Source organism: Oncorhynchus kisutch, linkage group LG30 (assembly GCF_002021735.2).
Source record: "Oncorhynchus kisutch isolate 150728-3 linkage group LG30, Okis_V2, whole genome shotgun sequence".
NCBI lineage: Eukaryota > Metazoa > Chordata > Actinopteri > Salmoniformes > Salmonidae > Oncorhynchus > Oncorhynchus kisutch.
Genome location: NC_034203.2, coordinates 6,158,724 through 6,183,794, shown reverse-complemented (window position 1 = coordinate 6,183,794; position 25,071 = coordinate 6,158,724). Strand labels below are relative to the sequence as shown.

The following is a 25,071-nucleotide window of genomic DNA, read 5'->3' as shown; positions in this document are numbered from 1 at the left end:
TCCACCCACACAGACAGCGTGGTGAAGAAGATGCAACAGCGCCTCTTCAACCTCAGGAGGATGAAGAAATTTGGCTAGTCACCGAAACCCTGACAAACTTTTACAGATACACAATCGAGAGCATCCTGTCGGGCTGTATCACCGCCTGGTACAGCAACTGCTCCGCCCACAACCGCAAGGCTCTCCAGAGGGTTGTGAGGTCTGTACAATGCATCACCGGGGGCAAACTACCTGCCCTCCAGGACACCTACACCACCCGATGTCACAGGAAGGCCAAAAAGATCATCAAGGACAACAACCACTCGAGCCACTGCCTGTTCACCCCGCTATCATCCAGAAGGGGAGGTGAGTACAGGTGCATCAAAGCTGGGACTGAGAGACTGAAAAACAGCTTCTATCTCAAGGCCATCACTAACATTGAGTGGCTGCTGCCAACATACTGACTCAAATCTCTAGCCACTTTAATAATTAAAAATTGGATGTAATAAATGTATCACTAGTCACTTTAAACAATGCACCTTTATATTATGTTTAGATAACCTACATTACTCATCTCATATGTATATACTGTACTCTATACCATCTACTGCATCTTGCCTATGCCGTTCGGCCATCGCTCATCCATATATTTATATGTACATATTCTTATTCATTCCTTTACACTTGTGTGTATAAGGTAGTTGTTGTGAAATTGGTAGATTACTTGTTAGATATTACTTCATGGTCGGAACTAGAAGCACAAGCATTTCGCTACACTCGCATTAACATCTGCTAACCATTTGTATGTGACCAATAAAATATGATTTGGTTTGATTTAGTTGTACAGTATTCAAAGAAGGAGAGTAACATTGGTTGTCTGTGTGGAGGCAGGGTGGTAGGACCGCATCACCTAGTTGAGTTGAGATAGCTCAATGAACGTTAGAGTTGAAAGACATGCTATCTGCTGAGGCACTTTGTAAAGGGGAGACACGGGCTTATGCTGTGTAGAGGGGGAAGTGGGCCTGATATTGCCTTCCCTCTTTCCGTCTCCCCCATTTCTGTCTCTGTATCACGATCCCCCCACCCATCTCCCTCTATCTCGTTTCTTCCTCTCCCTAAGCCCTCTCCCCAGCCCCAGTTGTGTGAAGGGTTATTCTCCTCACTCTCTTTTCTCTCTTCACTCCCTCCCCTTCTTCCCCCTGCCAGCCAGTGCGTGTGTGCTGTAGCAGGTGTGTGTTGAGGAGAGCCAGGGCTCAATTATGTCCAGCGCCCCGCAGTCGGCTCACTTGGCCAGGGGTGCCACAGCAGGGAGGGTGCAGAGTGATCCCTAGCCTGTTATCGTGATATGGGGGGTGGTGTGGGCAGGGGTGTATGCATATCCACACACACACACACACACACTTGTACAACTAACCTTGTGGGGACACCCAATTCAGTCCCATTCAAAATCCTATATTCCCTAACCCCTGACACTAAACCTAACCCGTACTCTTACCCTTACCCTAACCTTAACCCAAAAACCTAACTTTTATCCCTAACACTAACCTTAACCCTAACACTAACCCTCCTAACCCTAACACTAATTCAAACATTAACCCTACAAAAAAAAACTAGAAATAGCATTTGACCTCACGGAGACTAATAAAATGTCCCCAGTTAGTCACATTTTTGTTTTTGTTTGTTTACTATTCCTGTGGAGAATAGTTAAACACATCCACAAACAATACTGCCACAAACATGAACCAACACACAAATACTACACACGCATTAACACAAATACACGAGCGTGCACGCAAGACACATGGATGAAATCAAAACTCAGACACACATTAGTTAACACAGAATTAACAAACACACATGCACACACAAAATGCTATATTCCCCAATAACTCCACGATGTTCCATTATCTTTATGAGAGGAAGAAGGAAACTTGAAAATTGGCTTAAGAGCAGGCAACAGGCAACATTATTAAGCCTGGTTCCTCTAGGTTTCTTTCTAGGTTCTGGCCTTTCTAGGGAGTTTTTCCTAGCCACGTACTTCTACACCTGCATTGCTTGCTGTTTGGGGTTTTAGGCTGGGTTTCTGTACAGCACTTTGTGACATCAGCTGATGTAAGAAGGGCTTTATAAATACATTTGAATGATTGAACAAGGCAAGAATTAGACTGCCGATCGGAAGAGCATTCGTTAGAGCACCCTATTAGATTAAAGCCTTGGACTTGGTTAAAGTAGAGGCAGGGGCTGTAGTCTTAGGTAGCAGGGAGGCCCAGTGTCAGTGAGTAGGAACAAAAATCAAGCCCCTTTCCTCCGTGTCTAAAGCTGGAGTTGGATATTACTGGCTGAGGGGATTTTTACAGCTCCACATGTCTGTGGTGTGGTGTGTGTATCAATGAGTCTTCTTCAGTGTGTGCGTGTATGTCTCTGTGGTGAGTCTGGTGTTCTAAATAGGGGATGGGACAGTTTTTTTTAAATAGTGAAGATGGAAGACCAGCACACAACCCTAAACTAACCACGCACACAGATAGCCGTACACACAAACAAACACTCCGAGCTCCCCCACACACACACACACAAACACAAACACAGTCAGTGGCTGAGGAGGCAGATTATTTGGACGGGTGGTTGGTGCCAGAAGCGGAAACAAACACGTGTAATTTTAGAAAGCTATCATCTCCTCAGCCTGGCTGCATTCTGGCTGGAGCGGCCAACACTGCAGTCTGCATCCCAGAGGTCTGCAGCTCACTACTACTAGACATCAGAGAGTGACATGGCAGTGAGTAAGTGTGTGTGTGTGTGTGTGTGTGTGTGTGTGTGTGTGTGTGTGTGTGTGTGTGTGTGTGTGTGTGTGTGTGTGTGTGTGTGTGTGTGTGTGTGTGTGTGTGTGTGTGTGTGTGTGTGTGGTTATTCAGCAGACAGTTTGGGGTACAGTTCAGAGTTATAGCTGACTCAGGGGTCATATGCAAACTCAATTGACAACGATAGACTCAGCCAAGCTGTATGTGTGCATGCATTAGTATGTGTGCACTGTAAGTTTGTGAGCATACTAGAGTCTGTCCGTCTCTATGCGTTCTGTGTACACTGAGTGTACAACACATTAAGAACACGTGCTCTTTCCAAGACATAGAATGACCAGGTGAATCCATGTGAAAGCGATGATCCCTTATTGATGTCACTTTTACATCTGTTTCAATCAGTGTAGATGAAGGGGAGGAGACAGGTTAAATAAGGATTTTTAAGCATTGAGACAATTGAGACATGGATTGTGTATGTGTGCCCTTTAAAATATTTAAGTGTCTCGAACATGGTATCCTCTGACACCGCCTGGTATATAGGTCCTGGATGGCAGGAAGCTTGGCCCCAGTGATGTATTGGGCCGTACGTACTACCCTCTGTAACACCTTACGGTTGGATGTCGAGCAGCTACCATACCAGGTGGTGATGCAACCGGTCAGGATGCCCTGGATGGAGCAGTTGTATAACTTTTTGAGGATCCCATGCCAAATCTTTTTAGTCTCCTGAGGGGGAAATGGTGTTGTCAAGCCCTCATCACTAGTGTCTTGGTGTGTTTGGACCATGATAGTTTGTTAGTGATGTGGACACCAAGGAACTTGAAACTCTCGACCTGCTCCACTATAGCCCCGTCGATGTGAATGTGGGCATATCCGGCCCTCCTTTTCCTGTAGTACACAATCAGCTCCTTTGTCTTGCTCACATTTAGTTGTTGTCCTGGCAACCGTGGTGGGGTGCTCTCATCTTATCTACCAACATAGACAGGGCTCTAACTCCTCTAGCTCCACAATGAAATAGGGTGCAGGTCAGGCAGCAGGCTGTTAGCCAGCCTGCCACTAGCACAGTCAGTGTAGTCAGCTCAGCTATCCCCATTGAGACCGTGTCTGTGCCTCGACCTAGGATGGGCAAAACTAAACATGGCGGTGTTCGCCTTAGAAATCTCACTAGGATAAAGACTTCCTCCATTCCTGCCATTATTGAAAGAGATTGTGATACCTCACATCTCAAAATAGGGCTACTTAATGTTAGATCCCTCACTTCAAAGGCAGTTATAGTCAATGAACTAATCACTGATCATAATCTTGATGTGATTGGCCTGACGAATTTATTGTGTTAAATGAGGCCTCACCTCCTGGTTACACTAGTGACCATATCCCGCGTGCATCCCGCAAAGGTGGAGGTGTTGCTAATTTTTACGATAGCGAATTTCAATTTACAAAAAAAAAAAGGCCGTTTTCGTCTTTTGAGCTTCTAGTCATGAAACGTATGCCGCCTACTCAATCACTTTTTATAGCTACTGTTTACAGGCCTCCTGGGCCATATATAGCGTTCCTCACTGAGTTCCCTGAATTCCTATCGGACCTTCTAGTCATAGCAGATCATTTTCTAATTTTTGGAGATTTTAATATTCACATGGAAAAGTCCACAGATCCACTCCAAAGGCTTTTGGAGCCATCATCGACTCATTGGGTTTGGTCCAACATGTCTCTGGACCTACTCACTGTCACAGTCATACTCTGGACCTAGTTTTGTCCCATGGAATAAATGTTGTGGATCTTAATGTTTTTCCTCATAATCCTGGACTATCGGACCACCATTTTATTACATTTGCAATCGCAACAAATAATCTGCTCAGACCCCAACCAAGGAGCATCAAAAGTTGTGCTATAAATTGTCAGACAACCCAAAGATTATTTGATGCCCTTCCAGACTCCCTCTGCCTACCCAAGGACGTCAGAGAACAAAAATCAGTTAACCACCTAACTGAGGAATTCAATTTAACCTTGAGCAATACCCTAGATGCAGTTGCACCCCTAAAAACCAAAAACATTTGTCATAATAAACTAGCTCCCTGGTATATAGAAAATACCCGAGCTCTGAAGCAAGCTTCCAGAAAATTGGAACGGAAATGGCGCCACACCAAACTGGAAGTCTTCCAACTAGCTTGGAAAGACAGTACCGTGCAGTATCGAAGAGCCCTCACTGCTGCTCGATCATCCTATTTTTCCAATTGAGGAAAATGAGAACAATCCTAAATTTAGTTTTGATACTTTCGCAAAGCTAATTGAAAAGCAGCATTCCCCGAGAGAGGATGGAGTTCACTTCAGCAGTAATAAATTCATTAACTTCTTTGAGGAAAAGATCATGATCATTAGAAAGCAAATTACGGACTCCTCTTTAAATCTGCGTATTCCTCCAAAGCTCAGTTGTCCTGAGTCTGCACAACTCTGCCAGGACCTAAGATCAAGAGAGACGCTCAAGTGTTTTAGTACTATATCTCTTGACACAATGATGAAAATAATCATGACCTCTAAACCTTCAAGCTGCATACTGGACCCTATTCCAACTAAACTACTGAAAGAGCTGCTTCCTGTGCTTGGTTTAGAGGTAGTGATTATTTTCATCATTGTCAAGAGATATAGTACTAAAACAATGGAACATAATAAACGGCTCTCTATCGACCGGATGTGTACCAAACTCACTAAAAGAGGCAGTAATAAAGCCTCTCTTGAAAAAGCCAAACCTTGACCCAGAAACTATAACAAACTATCGGCTTATATCGAATCTTCCATTCCTCTCAAAGATTTTAGAAAAAGCTGTTGCACAGCAACTCACTTCCTTCCTGAAGACAAACAATGTATATGAAATGCTTCAGTCTGGTTTTAGACCCCATCATAGCACTGAGACTGCACTTGTGAAGGTGGTAAATTACCTTTTACTGGTGTCAGACCGAGGCTCTGCATCTGTCCTCGTGCTCCTAGACCTTAGTGCTGCTTTTGATACCATCGATCACCACATTCTTTTGGAGAGATTGGAAACCCAAATTGGTCTACATGGACCAGTTCTGGCCTGGTTTAGATCTTATCTGTCAGAAAGATATCAGTTTGTCTCTGTGAATGGTTTGTCCTCTGACAAATCAACTGTAAATGTAGGTGTTCCTCAAGGTTCTGTTTTAGGACCACTATTGTTTTCACTATATATTTTCCCTCTTGGGGATGTCATTCGAAAACATAATGTTAACTTTCATTGCTATGCGGATGACACAAGGCTGTACATTTCAATGAAACATGGTGAAGCCCCAAAATTGCCCTCACTAGAAGCCTGTGTTTCAGACATAAGGAAGTGGATGGCAGCAAACTTTCTACTTTTAAACTCGGACAAAACAGAGATGCTTGTTCTAGGTCCCAAGAAACAAAGAGATCTTCTGTTGAATCTGACAATTAATCTTGACGGTTGTACAGTCGTCTCAAATAAAACTGAAGGACCTCGGCGTTACTCTGGACCCTGATCTCTCTTTTGACAAACATAGCAAGACTGTTTCAAGGACAGCTTTTTTCCATCTACGTAATATTGCAAAAATCAGAAACTTTCTGTCCAAAAATTATGCAGAACAATTAATCCATGCTTTTGTTATTTCTAGGTTAGACTACTGCAATGATCTACTTCCCGGCTACCCGGATAAAGCACTAAATAAACTTCAGTTAGTGCTAACCTCGGCTGCTAAAATCCTGACTAGAACCAAAAAAATTTGATCCTTTACTCCAGTGCTAGCCTCCCTACACTGGCTTACTGTTAAGGCAAGGGCTGATTTCAAGGTTTTACTGCTAACCTACAAAGCATTACATGGGCTTGCTCCTACTTATCTTTCCGATTTGGTCCTGCCGTAAATACCTACACGTACGCTACGGTCACAAGACGCAGGCCTCCTAATTGTCCCTAGAATTTCTAAGCAAACAGCTGGAGGCAGGGCTTTCTCCTATAGAGCTAACTTTTTATGGAATGTCTGCCTACCCATGTGAGAGACGCAGACTCGGTCTCAACCTTTAAGTCTTTACTGAAGACTCATCTCTTCAGTGGGTCATATGATTGAGTGTAGTCTGGTCCAGGAGTGTGAAGGTGAACGGAAAGGCTCTGGAGCAACGAACCGCCCTTGCTGCCTCTGCCTGGCCGGTTCCCCTCTCTCCACAGTGACTCAGCCCCTATTATAGGGGCTGAGTCACTGGCTTACTGGGGTGCATCACTAGAGTGGGTTGAGTCACTGACGTGATCTTCCTGTCTGGGTTGGCGGCGGTGGCAGCAGCAGCGCCCCCCCCCCCCCCCCCCCCCTCCTTGGGCCGTGCCGTGGCGAAGATCTTTGTGGGCTATACTCAGCCTCGTCTCAGGATGGTAAATTGGTGGTTGAAGATATCCCTCTAGTGGTGTGGGGGCTGTGCTTTGGCAAAGTGGGTGGGGTTATATCCTACCTGTTTGGCCCTGTCCGGGGGTATCATCAGATGGGGCCAGTGTCTCCTGGCCCTTCCCGTCTCAGCCTCCAGTATTTATGCTGCAGTAGTTTATGTGTCGGGGAGCTAGCTAGGGTCAGTCAGTTATATCTGCAGAACTTCTCCTGTCTTATCCGGTGTCCTGTGTGAATTTAAGTATGCTCTCTCTAATTCTCTCTCGCTCTCTCTCTCGGAGGACCTGAGCCCTAGGACCATGCCTCAGGACTACCTGGCATGATGACTCCTTGCTGTCCCCAGTCCACCTGGCCGTGCTGCTGCTCCAGTTTCAACTGTGTTGCCTGCGGCTATGGAACCCTGACCTCTTCACCAGATGTGCTACCTGTCCCAGACCTGCTGTTTTCAACCTGCTGTTTCTCTAGAGACAGCAGGAGCGGTAGAGATACTCTCAATGATCGGCTATGAAAAGCCAACTGACATTGAGGTGCTGACTTGCTGCACCCTCGACAACTACTGTGATTGTTATTATTTGACCATGCTGGTCATTTATGAACATTTGAACATCTTGGCCATGTTCTGTTATAATCTCCACCCAGCACAGCCAGAAGAGGACTGGCCACCCCTCATAGCCTGGTTCCTCTCTAGGTTTCTTCCTAGGTTTTGGCCTTTCTAGGGAGTTTTTCCTAGCCACCGTGCTTCTACACCTATATTGCTTGCTGTTTGGGGTTTTGTACAGCACTTTGAGATATCAGCTGATGTAAGAAGGGCTATATAAATGAATGGGATTTGAACACACTGCCAGGTCTCCAACCTCCTCCCTATAGGCTGTCTAATCGTTGTCGGTGATCAGGCCTACCATTGTCGTGTCGTCAGAAAACTTAATGGTGGTGTTGGCGTCGTGCTTGGCCACGCATTCGTGGGTGAACAGGGAGTACAGGAGGGGACTAAGCACGCACAGCTGAGGGCTCCCCCATGTTGAGGATCAGTGTGACACTTTAAAGACACTTTGTTGGCGTTTCCTTTATTTTGGCAGTTACCTGTACATGTGCGCGCTCACACAAATGAATCAGACATCTAACCTCCCCATACAACTCCATTGTATACACAACTGCTCAGCTCAAATGAACTCCGTATGTAAAACCAAGCTATGGGAACAGTGAATTCAGACCAAAGATAACACGTCCTATTGTCCACAAGGAGCATATATTGACAATGTGCGAGAGGATAGATCAAGACACAGTATGAGCAAACGAACATATACACATGATCACATGTTAATATGTTAGGGTCATTGTGCATGTGTGAGACAGATAGTTTGTACTGTAGAATGAGTGTACTGTATGTATTCTATTCGTATGTAGGGTATCTGCATGTATGCATTTGTGTACTGTACCTTGCTCATCCAGGACTTCCGCTTGCACATAGCTTTCCTCCTCTTGACCGCCTCCCACAGCCGTCTCTGGCCTGTAGCGACACCCACGACAGAGAGAGGGAGGGAGCGAGAAGGATAATGTCACTGACTATGTAGACCAAGAATCAGAAACTACTTCTCCCAAACTACAGTGATATCACTATGGCATGTGATAGTGATAGTCATATTCAATTTATCATCATTCATTAATGTATGGGAAGCAGAGTGTTCTAAACCAAACATTGAGTTGCTTACATAACAATCAGTGTTATGCTAATGCTAAACTCTCTGGACCTGTTCATATGTGAATATCCTATTCTATGCTGAACAAAAATATAAACGCAACAGGTCAAGTGTTGGTCCCATGTTTCATGAGCTGAAATAAAAGATCCCAGAAATGTTCAAATAAAAGATCCTAGAAAAAGCTCATTTCTCTCATATTGTGTCTACAAATTTGTTTTTCATCCCTGTTAGTGAGCATTTCTCCTTTGCCAAGATAATCTATCCACCTGACAGGTATGCCATATCAAGAAGCTGATTAAACAGCATGATCATTACCCAGGTGCAATCTGTGCTAGGGACAATAAAAGGCAACTCTAAAATGTGCAGTTTTGTCACAACACAATGCCACAGATGTCTCAAGTTGAGGGAGCGTGCAATTGGCATGCTGACTGCAAGAATGCCCACCAGAGTTGTTGCCAGAGAATGTAAAGTTAATTTCTCTACCATAAGCTGCCTCCAAATCATTTTAGAGAATTTGGCAGTAAGTCCAACCTGCCTCACAACCGCAGACTATGTTTTACCACACCAGCCCAGGACCTCCACATCCAGCTTCTTCACCTGCGGGATGATCTGAGACCAGCCACCCAGACAGCTGATGAAACTGAGGAGTATTTCTGTCTGTAATAAAACCCTTTTGTGGGGGAAAACGGATTGGCTGGACCTGGCTCCCAAGTGGGTGAACCTATTACTGTGCCCCTGCCCATTCATGTGAAATCCATAAATTAGGGCCTACTGAATCAATTTTTATTGACTGATTTCCTTATATGAACTGTATCTTAGTAAAACAATAAAAATTGTTGCATGTTGCGTTTATACTTCAGGGTTGGCAAACCCTCTTCCTGGAAAGCAACTGGCAATGCAAGCTTTTGCTCCAACCTTGTTGTGCTGTAACTCCTTCAACTCAGCTAATAAAGGTCCTGGTCTGCTAATTAGTAGAATCAGGCAAGATTAGGGTTGTCGCAAAAGCTTCCAGAAGGGGTAGCCCTCTCGGAGGAGAGTTGGGCACCATTGCTGTACTTGATACGGAAGAAAAGCATCCCCTGTTCTGCACTGTTCTGTACTGTTCAGTCCCTCCAGGATTTTGCTAGATTTAGATGTAGCACTTCTGACATTTTGCTTTGCAATTTGAGATGATTTTCTTCAAGTGATAGAGGAATTAAACTCCTATATGTTTATTACCCAATTCAAATAATACACTCAGCCCATTTCTAAGGATTTGTAAGATACTTATTTGCATACAATGGGCGGAGACCAGTCTCAAAATCAAGTCGAGTTTATTCGCGAGAGTACTGAACATGATATAATTTACAACAGGTTATTAACTGAAAATGACATCATTAGGTTTCAAACTGTCCCGTCCCTCCTCCACAATGGCAGTATAGTTCTCAAGCCTTCCTACATCGTCCTCCACTAGTTTAGATCATTTATGACCAGGCCAAGGTCTCCCTGTGTAGATAAGCATTCTAGCCAGTCTGACGATAAGTTCATTCATTTCTACCAAGGAACAGACAGTCTTTGTTCTAATTCTTGATTATAATTACACACATTATATTCAGTACTAGGATTAAAATAAAATTCATACATCTATACAGTAACATAATAGTATTCTGATTAGTCAGTCCTGATTGAAATGTAAACATAAGTCATTATTGATAAAAAAATCCCTTAACATCAAGTTATTTACGAAAATGCGCTGACGGGGGAAAGTTTTATTTGACGTGTGGCTTGATCGAACCATTTTATGCAGTGATTGGTTACAATTTGTGTAGTGCAGTGATCAAAGTTTTATTTGGTAATATTATTAAATACATTTGATTGATTGGGTATGTATTCTAAGCGGCATCCTAGTATGGATATTGGAATGTAGCCAACATACACTCTATACTAAACACCCTTGACTCCAATGCTTGCTAAAGTGAAGTTGGCAGGATGTCCTTTGAGTGGTGGACCAATCTTGATAAACATGGGAAACTGTTAAGTGGGAAAAACACAGGAGCTTTGCAGTTCTTGACACAAAACAGTGCGCCTGGCACATACTACCATACCCCATTCAAAGGCATTTAAATATTTTGTCTTACCCATTCACCCTGAATGGAACACATTGTTTAGTATAGAGTGTATGTTGGCTACATTCCAATGGGGTGGCAAGTAGCCTAGTGGTTAGAGTGTTGGACTAGTAACTGGAAAGTTGCAAGATCAATTCCCAGAGCTGACAAGGTAGAAATCTGTCATTCTGCCCTTGAACAAGGCAGTTAACCCACTGTTCCTAGGCCATCATTGAAAATAAGAATTTGTTCTTAACTGACTTACCTAGTTAAATAAAATGTTTTTAAAAAAAGAATACAAATAAATACACCCATGTATCAATTGTCTCAAGGCTTAAAATTCCTTCTTTAACCTGACATCAATTTAACAAGTGACATCAATAAATTACTGTTGTATCAACATGTTTGACCATGACAGGTTTGCTCAATTTCCACATTATTGGTACAGTGCCTTGCGAAAGTATTCGGCCCCCTTGAACTTTGCGACCTTTTGCCACATTTCAGGCTTCAAACATAAAGATATAAAACTGTATTTTTTTGTGAAGAATCAACGAGTGGGACACAATCATGAAGTGGAACGACATTTATTGGATATTTCAAACTTTTTTAACAAATCAAAAACTGAAAAATTGGGCGTGCAAAATTATTCAGCCCCCTTAAGTTAATACTTTGTAGCGCCACCTTTTGCTGCGATTACAGCTGTAAGTCGCTTGGGGTGTTTCTATCAGTTTTGCACATCGAGAGACTGACATTTTTTCCCATTCCTCCTTGCAAAACAGCTCGAGCTCAGTGAGGTTGGATGGAGAGCATTTGTGAACAGCAGTTTTCAGTTCTTTCCACAGATTCGATTGGATTCAGGTCTGGACTTTGACTTGGCCATTCTAACACCTGGATATGTTTATTTTTGAACCATTCCATTGTAGATTTTGCTTTATGTTTTGGATCATTGTCTTGTTGGAAGACAAATCTCCGTCCCAGTCTCAGGTCTTTTGCAGACTCCATCAGGTTTTCTTCCAGAATGGTCCTGTATTTGGCTCCATCCATCTTCCCATCAATTTGAACCATCTTCCCTGTCCCTGCTGAAGAAAAGCAGGCCCAAACCATGATGCTGCCACCACCATGATTGACAGTGGGGATGGTGTGTTCAGGGTGATGAGCTGTGTTGCTTTTACGCCAAACATAACGTTTTGCATTGTTGCCAAAAAGTTCAATTTTGGTTTCATCTGACCAGAGCACCTTCTTCCACATGTTTGGTGTGTCTCCCAGGTGTCTTGTGGCAAACTTTAAACAACACTTTTTATGGATATCTTTAAGAAATGGCTTTCTTCTTGCCACTCTTCCATAAAGGGATGTTTAAAGCTTGGGAAATCTTTTTGTATCCAAATCCGGCTTTAAACTTCTTCACAACAGTATCTCGGACCTGCCTGGTGTGTTCCTTGTTCTTCATGATGCTCTCTGCGCTTTTAACGGACCTCTGAGACTATCACAGTGCAGGTGCATTTATACGGAGACTTGATTACACACAGGTGGATTGTATTTATCATCATTAGTCATTTAGGTCAACATTGGATCATTCAGAGATCCTCACTGAACTTCTGGAGAGAGTTTGCTGCACTGAAAGTAAAGGGGCTGAATAATATTGCACGCCCAATTTTTCAGTTTTTGATTTGTTAAAAAAGTTTGAAATATCCAATAAATGTCGTTCCACTTCATGATTGTGTCCCACTTGTTGATTCTTCACAAAAAAATACAGTTTTATATCTTTATGTTTGAAGCCTGAAATGTGGCAAAAGGTCGCAAAGTTCAAGGGGGCCGAATACTTTCGCAAGGCACTGTATGTACGCAGTGAACAGTTTAAATTGAGGTTTAGTGAATGATTTGTCCCAAATACAATACTTTAAGGTTTTGAAATATTTAGTTCTAACTTATTCCTTGCCACCCATTCTGAAACTAACTGCAACTATTTGTTAAGTGTTGCAGTGAATGAAATCGCTGTAGTAGCTGATATTTTGTATACTCAAAGTATATGAATGATTTACAACTTTTTTTTAAAGAATCAACTCACAGGTTACAACTCTGAGCTCAGCTACAGACAATGTAAATGAAAGGAGTGAAAACCAGAAAAAGAGAGAAAAAGGAGGACAATGGAAATCCAAGTGAGTAGAGAGGCATTGAGAGGGGGGCTTAGAGAGTGACAAATGGAAAGGAAGACTACTTTTTTTGCTCTCCCACTAATGTGCTTAAGGACGCACGCCCGTGTTAGGGGAAATTACATTTTAAGGGTGTAATTACCGGTTAAATGTGAATTGTGAAACGATATTAAGGGCATTTGTGATGGAAAGAAAATATCTGCTCTATTGATATTCTGTTTCATTTCCATGTTTGCGTAACTCCACGACAAAAGAGTGGAATCTAGCCTAACAGAATACAGTTAGTTGGAACCACCAAGACTCTTCCTAGAGCTGGCCGCCCAGACAAACTGAGCAATTGGGGGAGAAGGGCCTAGGTCAGGGAGGTGACCAAGAACCTGATGGTCACTGACAGAGCTCGAGAGTTCCTCTGTGGAGATGGGAGAACCTTCCAGAAGGACAAGCATCTCTGCTGCATTCCACCAATCAGGCCTTTATGGCAGTGGCCAGACGGAAGCCACTCCTCAGTAAAAGGCACATGAAGGCCTGCTTGGAATTTGCCCAAAGGCACCTAAAGACTCCCAGACCATGAGAAATAAGATTCTCTGGTCTGATGAAACCAAGATTGAACTCTTTAGCCTGAAAGCCAAGCGTCACGTCTGGAGGAAACCTGACACCATCCCTACGAGGATGCACGGTGGTGGCAGCATCATGCTGTGGGAATGTTTTTCAGCGGCAGAGACTAGGAAACTAGTCAGGATTGAGGGAAAGATGAACGGAGCAAAGTACAGAGAGATTCCTTGTGAAAACCTGCTCCAGAGTGCTCACGACCTCAGATTGGGGCGAAGGTTCACCTTCCAACAGGAGAACGCACTAAGCACACAGCCAAGACAAAGCAGGATTGAATTGGGACAAGTCTCTGAATGCCCTTGAGTGGCCCAGCCAGAGCCCGGACTTGAACCCGATCGAACATCTCTGGAGAGACCTGAAAATAGCTGTGCAGCAACACTCCCCATCCAACCTGACAGAGCTTGAGAGGATCTGCAAAGAAGAATGGGAGAATCTCCCCAAATACAGGTGTGCCAAAAGTGTAATGTCATACCCTAGAAAACTCAATGCTGTAATCGCTGCCAAAGGTGCTTCAACGCACTCAGACAAACCATCAAACCAGACAGTGTCAATACAGGACCAAGATCGAATTACAAAGGGAAACCCAGCCGTGAGCTGTCCAGTGATGCGAGCCTACCAGACGAGCAAAATGCCTTCTATGCTCACTTCGAGGCTAGCAACACTGAACCATGCATGAGAGCACCAGATGTTCCAGATGATTGTGTGATCGCTCTCTTTGTAGTCGATGCTATTAAAACCTCTTACAGCTACTACCCCCCTACTTTTTTCAATTTCCGCCTGAAGACACACCCAAATCTAACTGCCTGTAGCTCAGGCCCAGAACCAAGGATATGCATATTCTTGGTTACATTTGAAAGAAAACACTCAGAAGTTTGTGTAAATGTGAATTGAATGTAGGATAATATAACATAATAGATCTGGTTTAGATAATACTTATGTTTTTTTCATTGTATTTTCATTTTTATTGTTGTATCATCATCTTTAAAATGAACAAGACAAAACAAACATTCAGATAGGATGATGGGGACAACTTCAGTGAAAAACGTAAGAGGGCAGGAGTACTTGTGCAATGTTTCAGAATGATAACTTCCAAAATGAGTGTGCTACATGACATTTATCACGAAGTCACCCAGGTGTCCCACACAAGTAGCCCAAATGTACCCAGTGGCCAAATATGTGAAGTTATACATTTTGAATGGAATAAACTATATACAAAATAACAAAGTGGTATTCTAACACCCCCCCCCCCTCCCCCCAAATAATGGAGAAAAAACATTAAAAAGAATATACATTTACAAAATAAAACTTTCAATATTTGGAAGACCCTCAGTCCTCTACACAATATTGTGCTACTGATGCTAGGTGCCATAGCAGTCTCTTTCTGCTCTAAAGCAGAGGGTCACCAAGCATGTGGTGCAGGTGATGGGGGACTTCATTTTGCAAAGAACACAGTGACGCCTCCATGCTGTGCCCTTTTGGCCCTGAGGCATATCCATGCCTGCAGAAATAAATTTGGGCAGATGAACATGGTGCAGTGGTGCTGTAGCTCCTTGATGAGCAGCTCTCTGAAGGCTAGCTGTGAGATGGGGGGCTTTCCACAGCTCTTAGTCATTTCCTTGTGTAGGATGAATGCATTCGCCACAGCAATGTCAATGAAATGATAGACGGTCTTGTACCATTTCATCGTCTTATGGAGAACATTGTAATAGCCTATCAGCGCATCTGACAGGTCTACACCTCCCATGCTCTTTGTTGTAGTCCTTTATTGCAGTTCGAATGGGGACATTTTTTGTGGTCCATGCCCCAGTAGCGCTGAGACAACAGGTGTCCGGCTGGATGAACCAGCTTCAGTGGGGATGGACACCATGGCACTGGGGCTCCCATTCGGAGTCAGTGTCACTGTGAAAGAAAATGTTCAGTTAGAATAGTTTCACATATGAGCCCCGTATCAACAGGTATAATAAACAGATATACAGTGGGGCAAAAAAGTATTTAGTCAGCCACCAATTGTGCAAGTTCTCCCACTTAAAAAGATGAGAGGCCTGTAATTTTCATCATAGGTACACTTTAACTATGACAGACAAAATGAGAAAAAAAATCCAGAAAATCACATTGTAGGATTTTTTATGAATTTATTTGCAAATTATGGTGGAAAATAAGTATTTGGTCACCTACAAACAAACAAGATTTCTGGCTCTCACAGACCTGTAACTTCTTTGAGGCTCCTCTGTCCTCCACTCGTTACCTGTATTAATGGCACCTGTTTGAACTTGTTATCAGTATAAAAGTCACCTGTCCACAACCTCAAACAGTCACACTCCAAACTCCACTATGGCCAAGACCAAAGAGCTGTCAAAGGACACCAGAAACAAAAATGTAGACCTGCACCAGGCTGGGAAGACTGAATCTGCAATAAGTAAGCAGCTTGTTTTGAAGAAATAAACTGGGAGCAATTATTAGGGAATGGAAGACATACAAGACCACTGATAATCTCCCTCGATCTAGGGCTCCACGCAAGATCTCACCCCGTGGGGTCAAAATGATCACAAAAATCCCACACGGGGGGACCTAGTGAATGACCTGCAGAGAGCTGGGACCAAAGTAACAAAGCCTACCATCAGTAACACACTACGCCGCCAGGAACTCAAATCCTGCAGTGCCAGACGTGTCCCCCTGCTTAAGCCAGTACATGTCCAGGCCCGTCTGACTGGGAGAATGTCATATGGTCAGATGAAACCAAAATATAACTTTTTGGTAAAAACTCAACTCGTCGTGTTTGGAGGACAAAGAATGCTGAGTTGCATCCAAAGAATACCATACCTACTGTGAAGCATGGGGGTGGAAACATCATGCTTTGGGGCTGTTTTTCTGCAAAGGGACCAGGACGACTGATCCGTGTAAAGGAAAGAATGAATGGGGCCATGTATCGTGAGATTTTGAGTGAAAACCTCCTTCCATCAGCAAGGGCATTGAAGATGAAACGTGGCTGGGTCTTTCAGCATGACAATGATCCCAAACACCCCGCCCGGGCAACGAAGGAGTGGCTTCGTAAGAAGCATTTCAAGGTCCTGGAGTGGCCTAGCCAGTCTCCAGATCTCAACCCCATAGAAAATCTTTGGAGGGAGTTGAAAGTCCATGTTGCCCAGCAAAAGCCCCAAAACATCACTGCTCTAGAGGAGATCTGCATGGAGGAATGGGACAAAGTACCAGCAACAGTGTGTGAAGACCTTGTGAAGACTTACAGAAAACGTTTGACCTCTGTCATTGCCAACAAAGGGTATATAACAAAGTATTGAGATAAACTTTTGTTATTGACCAAATACTTATTTTCCACCATAATTTGCAAATAAATGTATTAAAAATCCTACAATGTGATTTTCTGGATTTCTTTTCTCCTTTTGTCTGTCATAGTTGAAGTGTACCTATGATGAAAATTACAGGCCTCTCTCATCTTTTTAAATGGGAGAACTTGCACAATTGGTGGCTGACTAAATACTTTTTTTGCCCTACTGTATATGGAGTACAGGGAACATAAGGTTGAATATATTATTATAGACCTGCTATATCTGTCTCTATTATATTATGACAGACCAGCTACATCTACTGTCTTTATTATTTTAGAACAGACCAGCTGTATCTGCTGTCTCCATTTCACTTTGGCCATTGTAGTGGGCCTTCCCCAACAGCCTCAAATAGGCTATTTCATGTAGGGGTGGGGTGGAGTGGAGCGGCAGACACACGCATCTCGGCCATGCTCCCTCTAATCCACAATAGGTATATATATACACACACACACAAACATAGGCTATGGGTCATACACATACATACCCCCACCCACAATGTATAGCCAACGTGTACTTTACACATTTGATTACATTTTTATATATTGCTACAAAAAAAATGTAAAAAAAATCAAATAATTTTTTCTATTATTAATTTCAAACAACGGCATTAGCATGAGAAGAACTTACCAGTCCAAAACGATGTCCTCTCCATTCAAAAAATATTCCTCCATTTGGGAATCAAAGCTATGCTAGCTAAATGAATCGTCCTCCAACAATCTGTCTCACTTTCCCGATCAATTTCTTCTAAAATTGTGTGTACATCTGTATATCTAGACTTAGATTTAGCTTTCCCTGACTTAGTCGCCATACTGATTGATATATAAACAGCTGAAGATGCGCTTTTCCAACATAGTGCTGTGCGTAACATGCTCCTTCCAGTATGAATCTTCAATGGCGAATGACCCTCTTTACGCCGGAGTTTACTACATGGGTTGGTCTTCCAACACATAACCATTACATATTGCCGTTTACCTCAGCTCATTGGCTATCGACCAAGCTAGATTTCAAGACAATCAGTGGTCATTGGGTTAAAATACAGTCAAATCAACGAAACTGCGGTCATATCATTGGTGCACAATGATGTCATTACTTGTTGTCTTCAAATCGGTTTCTTTCAGTCAATACGTCCCGCGAAATGACCCATCACGTTTGGTTGTGTTACAAACAACCAGTTGATTGCAATGAAACCAAACATGACTGGAAAAGTCACGTTTAGTGTGTGTATTTACATCGAATGTGTCGTCGAAAATTTAATGGAGACGGAATTCATGACAAAAGCGATTCACAAAATGTTTCGTGTTAGGCTATAAAAATGGATTTGATCAAACAAAAGACCATTCATTGTGTAACAATGAGCATTGGGATAGCAAACAGAGGAAGATCGTCAAAGGTAAACTATTTATTTTATTGCAATTTGTGATTTTTTTACGCCTGTGCTGGTTGAAATCGTTTTTTTTATGGGGCTCTGTCCTCAGATAATCGCATCGTATTCTTTCGCAATAGATCCTTTTTTAAATCTCACAACGCAGTTGGATTAGCAAGATTCTAGGCTTTCGAAACATGTGAGACACTTGTATTTTCATGAATGTTTAATATGATGTAGCGATCACCGTATGTTGTCGAATTTAATCCCACTAACGGGTTCGGTGCGTAGGGAGGTTAACACCTTTAAACAGGTTAACATTCACTAGGCCGGGCGGATTACCAGCACGCGTACTCAGAGCATGCGCTGACCAGCTGGCAACTGTCGTCACTGCCATTTTCAACTTCTCCCTGACCCAGTCTCTAATACCTACGTTTCAAGCAGACCACCATAGTCTCTGTGCCGAAGAATACCAAGATAATCGGTCTAAATGACTATCTGTAGCACTCACATCTGCAGCCATGAAATGCTTTGAAACGGTTGGTCATGGCTCACAACATCATCCCAGATACCATGTACCCACTCTAATTTGCATACCGCCGCAACAGATCCATAGATGACGCAATCTCTATTGCACTCCACACTGCCCTTTCCCACCTGGACAAAAGGAACACCTATGAAAGAAGGCTGTTAATTGACTACAGCTCAGCGTTCAACAACAGTGCACTCCAAGCTCATTTCTAAACTAAGGACCCTAAAATTAAACACCTCCCTCTGCAACTGGGTTCTGGACATCCCGGCAGGTCACCACCGGTGGTGAGGGTAGGCAAAAACACATCCGCCACGCTGACCCTCAACACGGGGGCGGGTCAGGGGTGCGTGCCTAGTCCCCTCTACTCCCTGTTCACCCACAACTGCACAACTCAAACACCATCATTAAGTTTGTAAACAACAACAGTGGTAGGCCTGATTACCGACCATGATGAGGCAGTCTATAGGGAGGTCAGAGACCTGGCACTGTGTTGCCTGGATAACAACCTCAACGTTAGCAAGGAACAGGAAACAGAGCACACCCCCATCCACATTGACTGGGCTGTAGTGGAGCAGGTCGAGAGCTTCCTTGGTGTCCAAATCTCTAAGGAATTAATATTGGTCTACACATACCAACAACAGAGTGAAGTGGGCACGACAACACCTCTTCCCCCTCAGGAGCCTGAAAATATTCGGCATGGGTCTTCAGATCCTCAAACAGTTCTACAGCTGCACCATTGACAGCATCTTGACTGGCTGCAACACCGCTGCTTGGCAACTGCTTGGCATCCGACTGCAAGGAACTACAGAGGGTAGTGCGTACGGCCCAGTACATCACTGCGGCCGAGCTCCCTGCCATCCAGGAGCTCTATACCAGGAGATGTCAAAGGAAGTCCCTAAAAACGGTGAAAGACTCCAGCCACCCAAGTCAGACTGTTCTCTCTCCTACCGCACAGCAAGCGGTACCGATACATCAAGTCTGTAACAAACAGGACCCTGAACAGCTTCTACCCCCAAGCCATAAGACTGCTACATAGTTAGTTAAATCATTAACCAATAGCTACCCAGACTCTCTGCGTTAACCCTTTTGGCACCAAATCTTTTCACTCTTCAGACACGCTGCTGTTGCTGTTTATTATCTAGCCTGTTGCCTAGTCACTTTATCCCTACCCATATGTACACTGCATGACCAAAAGTATGTGGACACCTGCTCGTCGAACATCTCATTCCAAAATCATGGGCATTAATATGGAGTTGGTCCCTTGGTTGTTGCTCCACTCTTCTGGGAAGGCTGTCAACTAGATATTGGAACATTGCTGTGGGGACCTGCTTCTATTCAGCCACAATAGCATTAGTGAGGTCAGGCATTGATGTCGCACAATTAGGCCTGGCTCGCAGCCGGCGTTTCAATTCATCCCAAAGGTGTTCAATGGGGTTGAGGTCAGGACTCTGTGCAGGCCACACCGATTTCGACAAAGCATCTCTGTATGGACAACACTTTGTGCAAGGCGCCATTGTAATGCTGAAACAAGAAAGGGCCTTCCCCAAACTGTTGCCACAAAGTTGGAAGCACAGAATTTTCTAGAATGTCATTGTACGCTGTAGCGTTAAGATTTCCCTTCACTGGAACAAAGGGGCCTAGCCTGAACCATGAAAAAAATTCTGCATTACCATTATTCCTCCTCCACACCAAGACAGTCGTGAAGAGGGCACAACAAAACATTTTCTTCCTCATGAGACTGAAAAGATTTGGCATGGGTCCCCAGATCCTCAAAAAGTTCTACAGCGGCATCATCGAGAGCATCCTGACAGGTTGCATCGCCGCCTGGTATAGCAACTGCTCGGCATCTGACCACAAGGCGCTACAGAGGGTAGTGCATATGGCCCAGTACATCACCGGGGCCAAGCCTCCTGTAATCCAGGACCTATATAATAGGCGGTGTCAGAGGAAAGGCCATAAAATTATCAGAGACTCCAGTCACCCAAGTCATAGACTGTTTTCTCACCTACCGCATGGCAAGCAGTACCAGAGCGCCAAGTCTAGGACCAAAAGGCTCCTTAAACAGCTTCTACCCCAAAGCCAAAAGACTGCTGAACAATTAGTCAAATGGCTACCGGACATTACATTGACATCCCCCCTCCCATTTGTTTTGTACACTGCTGCTACTCGCTGTTCATTATCTATGCACAGTCACTTCATCCCTACATACATGTAGAAATTACCTCAAATAACCTGTACCAACCCACACACTCGGTACCAGTACCCCCTGTATATAGCCTCGTTATTGTTATGTTATTTTGTTACTTTAAAAATATATTTTTTACTTTAGTTTATTTGGTAAATATTGTCAACTCTTCTTGAACTGCAATGTTGGTTAAAGGCTTGTAAGTAAGCATTTCATGTTAAGGTCTACACTTGTTGTATTCGGCGCATGTGACAAATAAAGTTTGATTTGATTTGAAAGGTGGCATCCTATGACGGTGCCACGTTGAAAGTCACTGAGCTCTTCGGTCAGGCCATTCTACTGCCAATGTCTGTCTATGGAGATTGCATGGCTGTGTGCTCAATTTTATACACCTGTCCACATACGTTTGTATATATAGTGTATCTATCTCAATTACCTTGTACCCCTGAACATCGACTTGGTACTGGTACCCTGTGTATATAGCCAAGTTATGTTACTTGTTGTGTATTTATTCCTTGTGTTATTGTTTTTATATTTTTTCTCTCTGCATTGTTGGGAAGGGCCTGTAAGTAAGCAATTCACTGTCTACACCTGTTGTTTACGAAGCATGTGACAAATACAAAATATTATATGACAAAGCAGAGAGAGGACAGAAAGAGAGTGGCCTACTGAAGACAAAGCTTCTCTTTGGCAGCAGGGCTCCTTGAGATATCACAATATGGTTTACAGATTTGTTGTTTGCCTCCCAAATGTTATTGTAATAATCAATGGCACTTCTGTTGACTGATTTGCTGCTTTGGATGAAGGCATCAGATAAATAACCATAAAATATTGTTACCATTCGAATGCTAACTAGAGGGAGAAGTTATTTGTTTTATTTGTTTATTCGACAGGGACCATGTACAAACATTGCACCAATTTTAGCTACATAGCCAAATGTAATCTGCAGTCCCTTATACTAGCTGAAGTATCCTTAGATTTAAACGTACAAAAAAGCTTTAGTCTGTTGGAGAATAATCAGAATTAGGTGGTAACATAGGTAAGATGTTTTATATTCATCATATGTTTGTAAATTACTTCTCATCAGAATGTTATTTTTGTATAATACTGTGGCAGGGTTTGCAGTTATCTGTTCTATGTCAAGACTAAGTTGCATGGGCCACAGAGAGGTCAAGGTGTCATCATGTGTAAACATATCTTTTGCTCCACTGTGTCTGTGTGCCAGTCACTCCCTACTTTTCCCATCGGGGAGAGGAGGATGGCAGTGTCTGGAATCATTCTATGCTCCCCGTGAGCTTGTCCAGGATTGGTTGTATCTAAATGACAATTTGATATATGCCTGTTGATATGGAGTATTGGTTTATGGTTCTGGGTTTGAATAAGGAGACAAAGCTGAACGACGTATTATATCTATGCTGTCTGACTATGTGTGTTATTTGCTATTAAAGGATCTCAGTTGCAATGTAGAGGGGGCTCTCAGAGAATTCATTGATAGACACTGAATTGATCTGAGAGTCACAGGGTTGTGATAGAGCTCATATAATTAAAGATGGACTTTGATAACTAACTCTGACTTGTGTTGTGGTTTGCTCCCATGATTTGGTAAATAGAGGAAATTTCCACGACAAGTCTTAAGATTGACTCATTATGGTACTCTGCTAGCCATTGTTTAATACTGAACAAAAATATAAAAGTAACATGCAACAATTTAAAAGATTTCCCCACAAAAGGGCCTTATTACAGACATAAATACTCCTCAGCACCCCGTCCTCCCCCATCTGACGATCCCGCAGGTGCAGAAGCCAGATGTGGAGGTCCTGGGCTGGTGTGGTTACAAATGGTGTGCAGTTGTGAGACCGGTTGGACGCATTGCCAAATTCTCTAAAACTATGGAGGCGGCTTATGGTAGAGAAATTAACATTCAATTTTCTGGAAACAGCTCTGGTGGACATTCCTGCATTCAGCATAATAATTGCACTCAAAACTTGAGACATCTGTTGCATTGTGTTGTGTGACAAAACTGCACATTTTAGAGTGGCCTTTTATTGTCCCCAGCACAAGGTGCAGTTGTGTAATGATCGTGCAGTTTAATTCGTTTATTGATATGCCACACCGGTTAGGTGAATGGATTATCTTGCCAAAAGGATAAAATGCTCACTAACAGGGAAGTAACAAATTCATGCACAAAATGTGAGAGAAATAATATTTTTTGTGTGTATGGAAAATGTATGGGAACTTTTCCTTCAGCAAATGAAACATAGGACCAGCACTTTACATGTTGCGTTTATATTTTTGTTTAGTGTAGTTTCCCCTGCCTGGCATTTCCCTATTTCTTCCTGAGGCTGCCATTCATTCCCTTGGTTGGTTGTGTGCCTGGCACGCACTGGAGGCAAAAGGCCCTAACACACTGGTATAACCCAGAGATTAACACCAGCATAAGGCCTTTTGTTTTACTGGTGGTGGCTTTTTGGAAGGCTATGGTCGAGCCCTTTCCCTTTACACAAACACACGGGCTCACACACACACACACACACACGGGCTCATACACACACACACGGGCTCACACACACACACACGGGCTCACACACACACACACACACACGGGCTCACACACACACACGGGCTCACACACACACGCGGGCTCACACACACACACGGGCTCACACACACACACACACGGGCTCACACACACACACACACACACGGGCTCACACACACACATACGGGCTCACACACACACACGGGCTCACACACACACACACACGGGCTCACACACACACACACACACACACACACACACACACACACACACACGGGCTCACACACACACACGGGCTCACACACACACACGGGCTCACACACACACACACGGGCTCACACACACACACACGGGCTCACTCACACACACACGGGCTTACTCACACACACACGGGCTCACTCACACACACGGGCTCACACACACACTCACACACACACACTCACACACACACTCACAGGCTCACACACACACACTCACAGGCTCACACACACACACACACACACTCACAGGCACACACACTCACAGGCTCACACACACACACAGGCTCACGCACACACTCACACGCACACACACACACAGGCTCACACACACACTCACAGGCTCACACACACACTCACAGGCTCATACACACACTCACAGGCTCACACACACACTCACAGGCTCACACACACACACACACACACACACAGGCTCACACACACACACACACAGGCTCACACACACACACACAGGCTCACACACACACACACACACACACACACAGGCTCTCACACACACACACACACACACAGGCTCTCTCACACACACAGACACACACAGGCTCTCTCACACACACACACACACACACAGGCTCTCTCACACACACACACACACACAGGCTCTCACACACACACACACACACACACACACAGGCTCTCACACACACACACACACACACAGGCTCTCACACACACACACACACAGGCTCTCACACACACACACACAGGCTCTCACACACACACACACACACACACAGGCTCTCACACACACACACACACAGGCTCTCACACACACACACACACACACACAGGCTCTCACACACACACACAGGCTCTCACACACACACACACAGGCTCTCACACACACACACACAGGCTCTCACACACACACAGGCTCTCACACACACACAGGCTCTCACACACACACACACAGGCTCTCTCACACACACAGGCTCTCACACAGACTCACAGGCTCTCACACACACTCACAGGCTCTCACACACTCACAGGCTCTCAAACACACACACACACTCACAGGCTCTCACACACACACACAGGCTCTCACACACACACACACACACAGGCTCTCACACACACACACAGGCTCTCACACACACACACACAGGCTCTCACACACACACACAC

General features: G+C 43.9%; 1 protein-coding gene across 4 annotated transcripts in view; it reads right to left on the bottom strand.

The window, feature by feature from the left end:
* The window catches only part of LOC109875210 (activated CDC42 kinase 1), a 131,876-nt gene that overhangs the window by 36,241 nt on the left and 70,564 nt on the right, over positions 1–25,071 (bottom strand). For all 4 annotated transcript variants that reach the window (XM_031810222.1, XM_031810220.1, XM_020467456.2 and 1 more), the window contains exon 3: positions 8,602–8,672. In XM_031810222.1, coding sequence (XP_031666082.1) covers positions 8,602–8,672 — 71 coding nt within the window. The remainder of the gene's footprint in view (positions 1–8,601; positions 8,673–25,071) is intronic.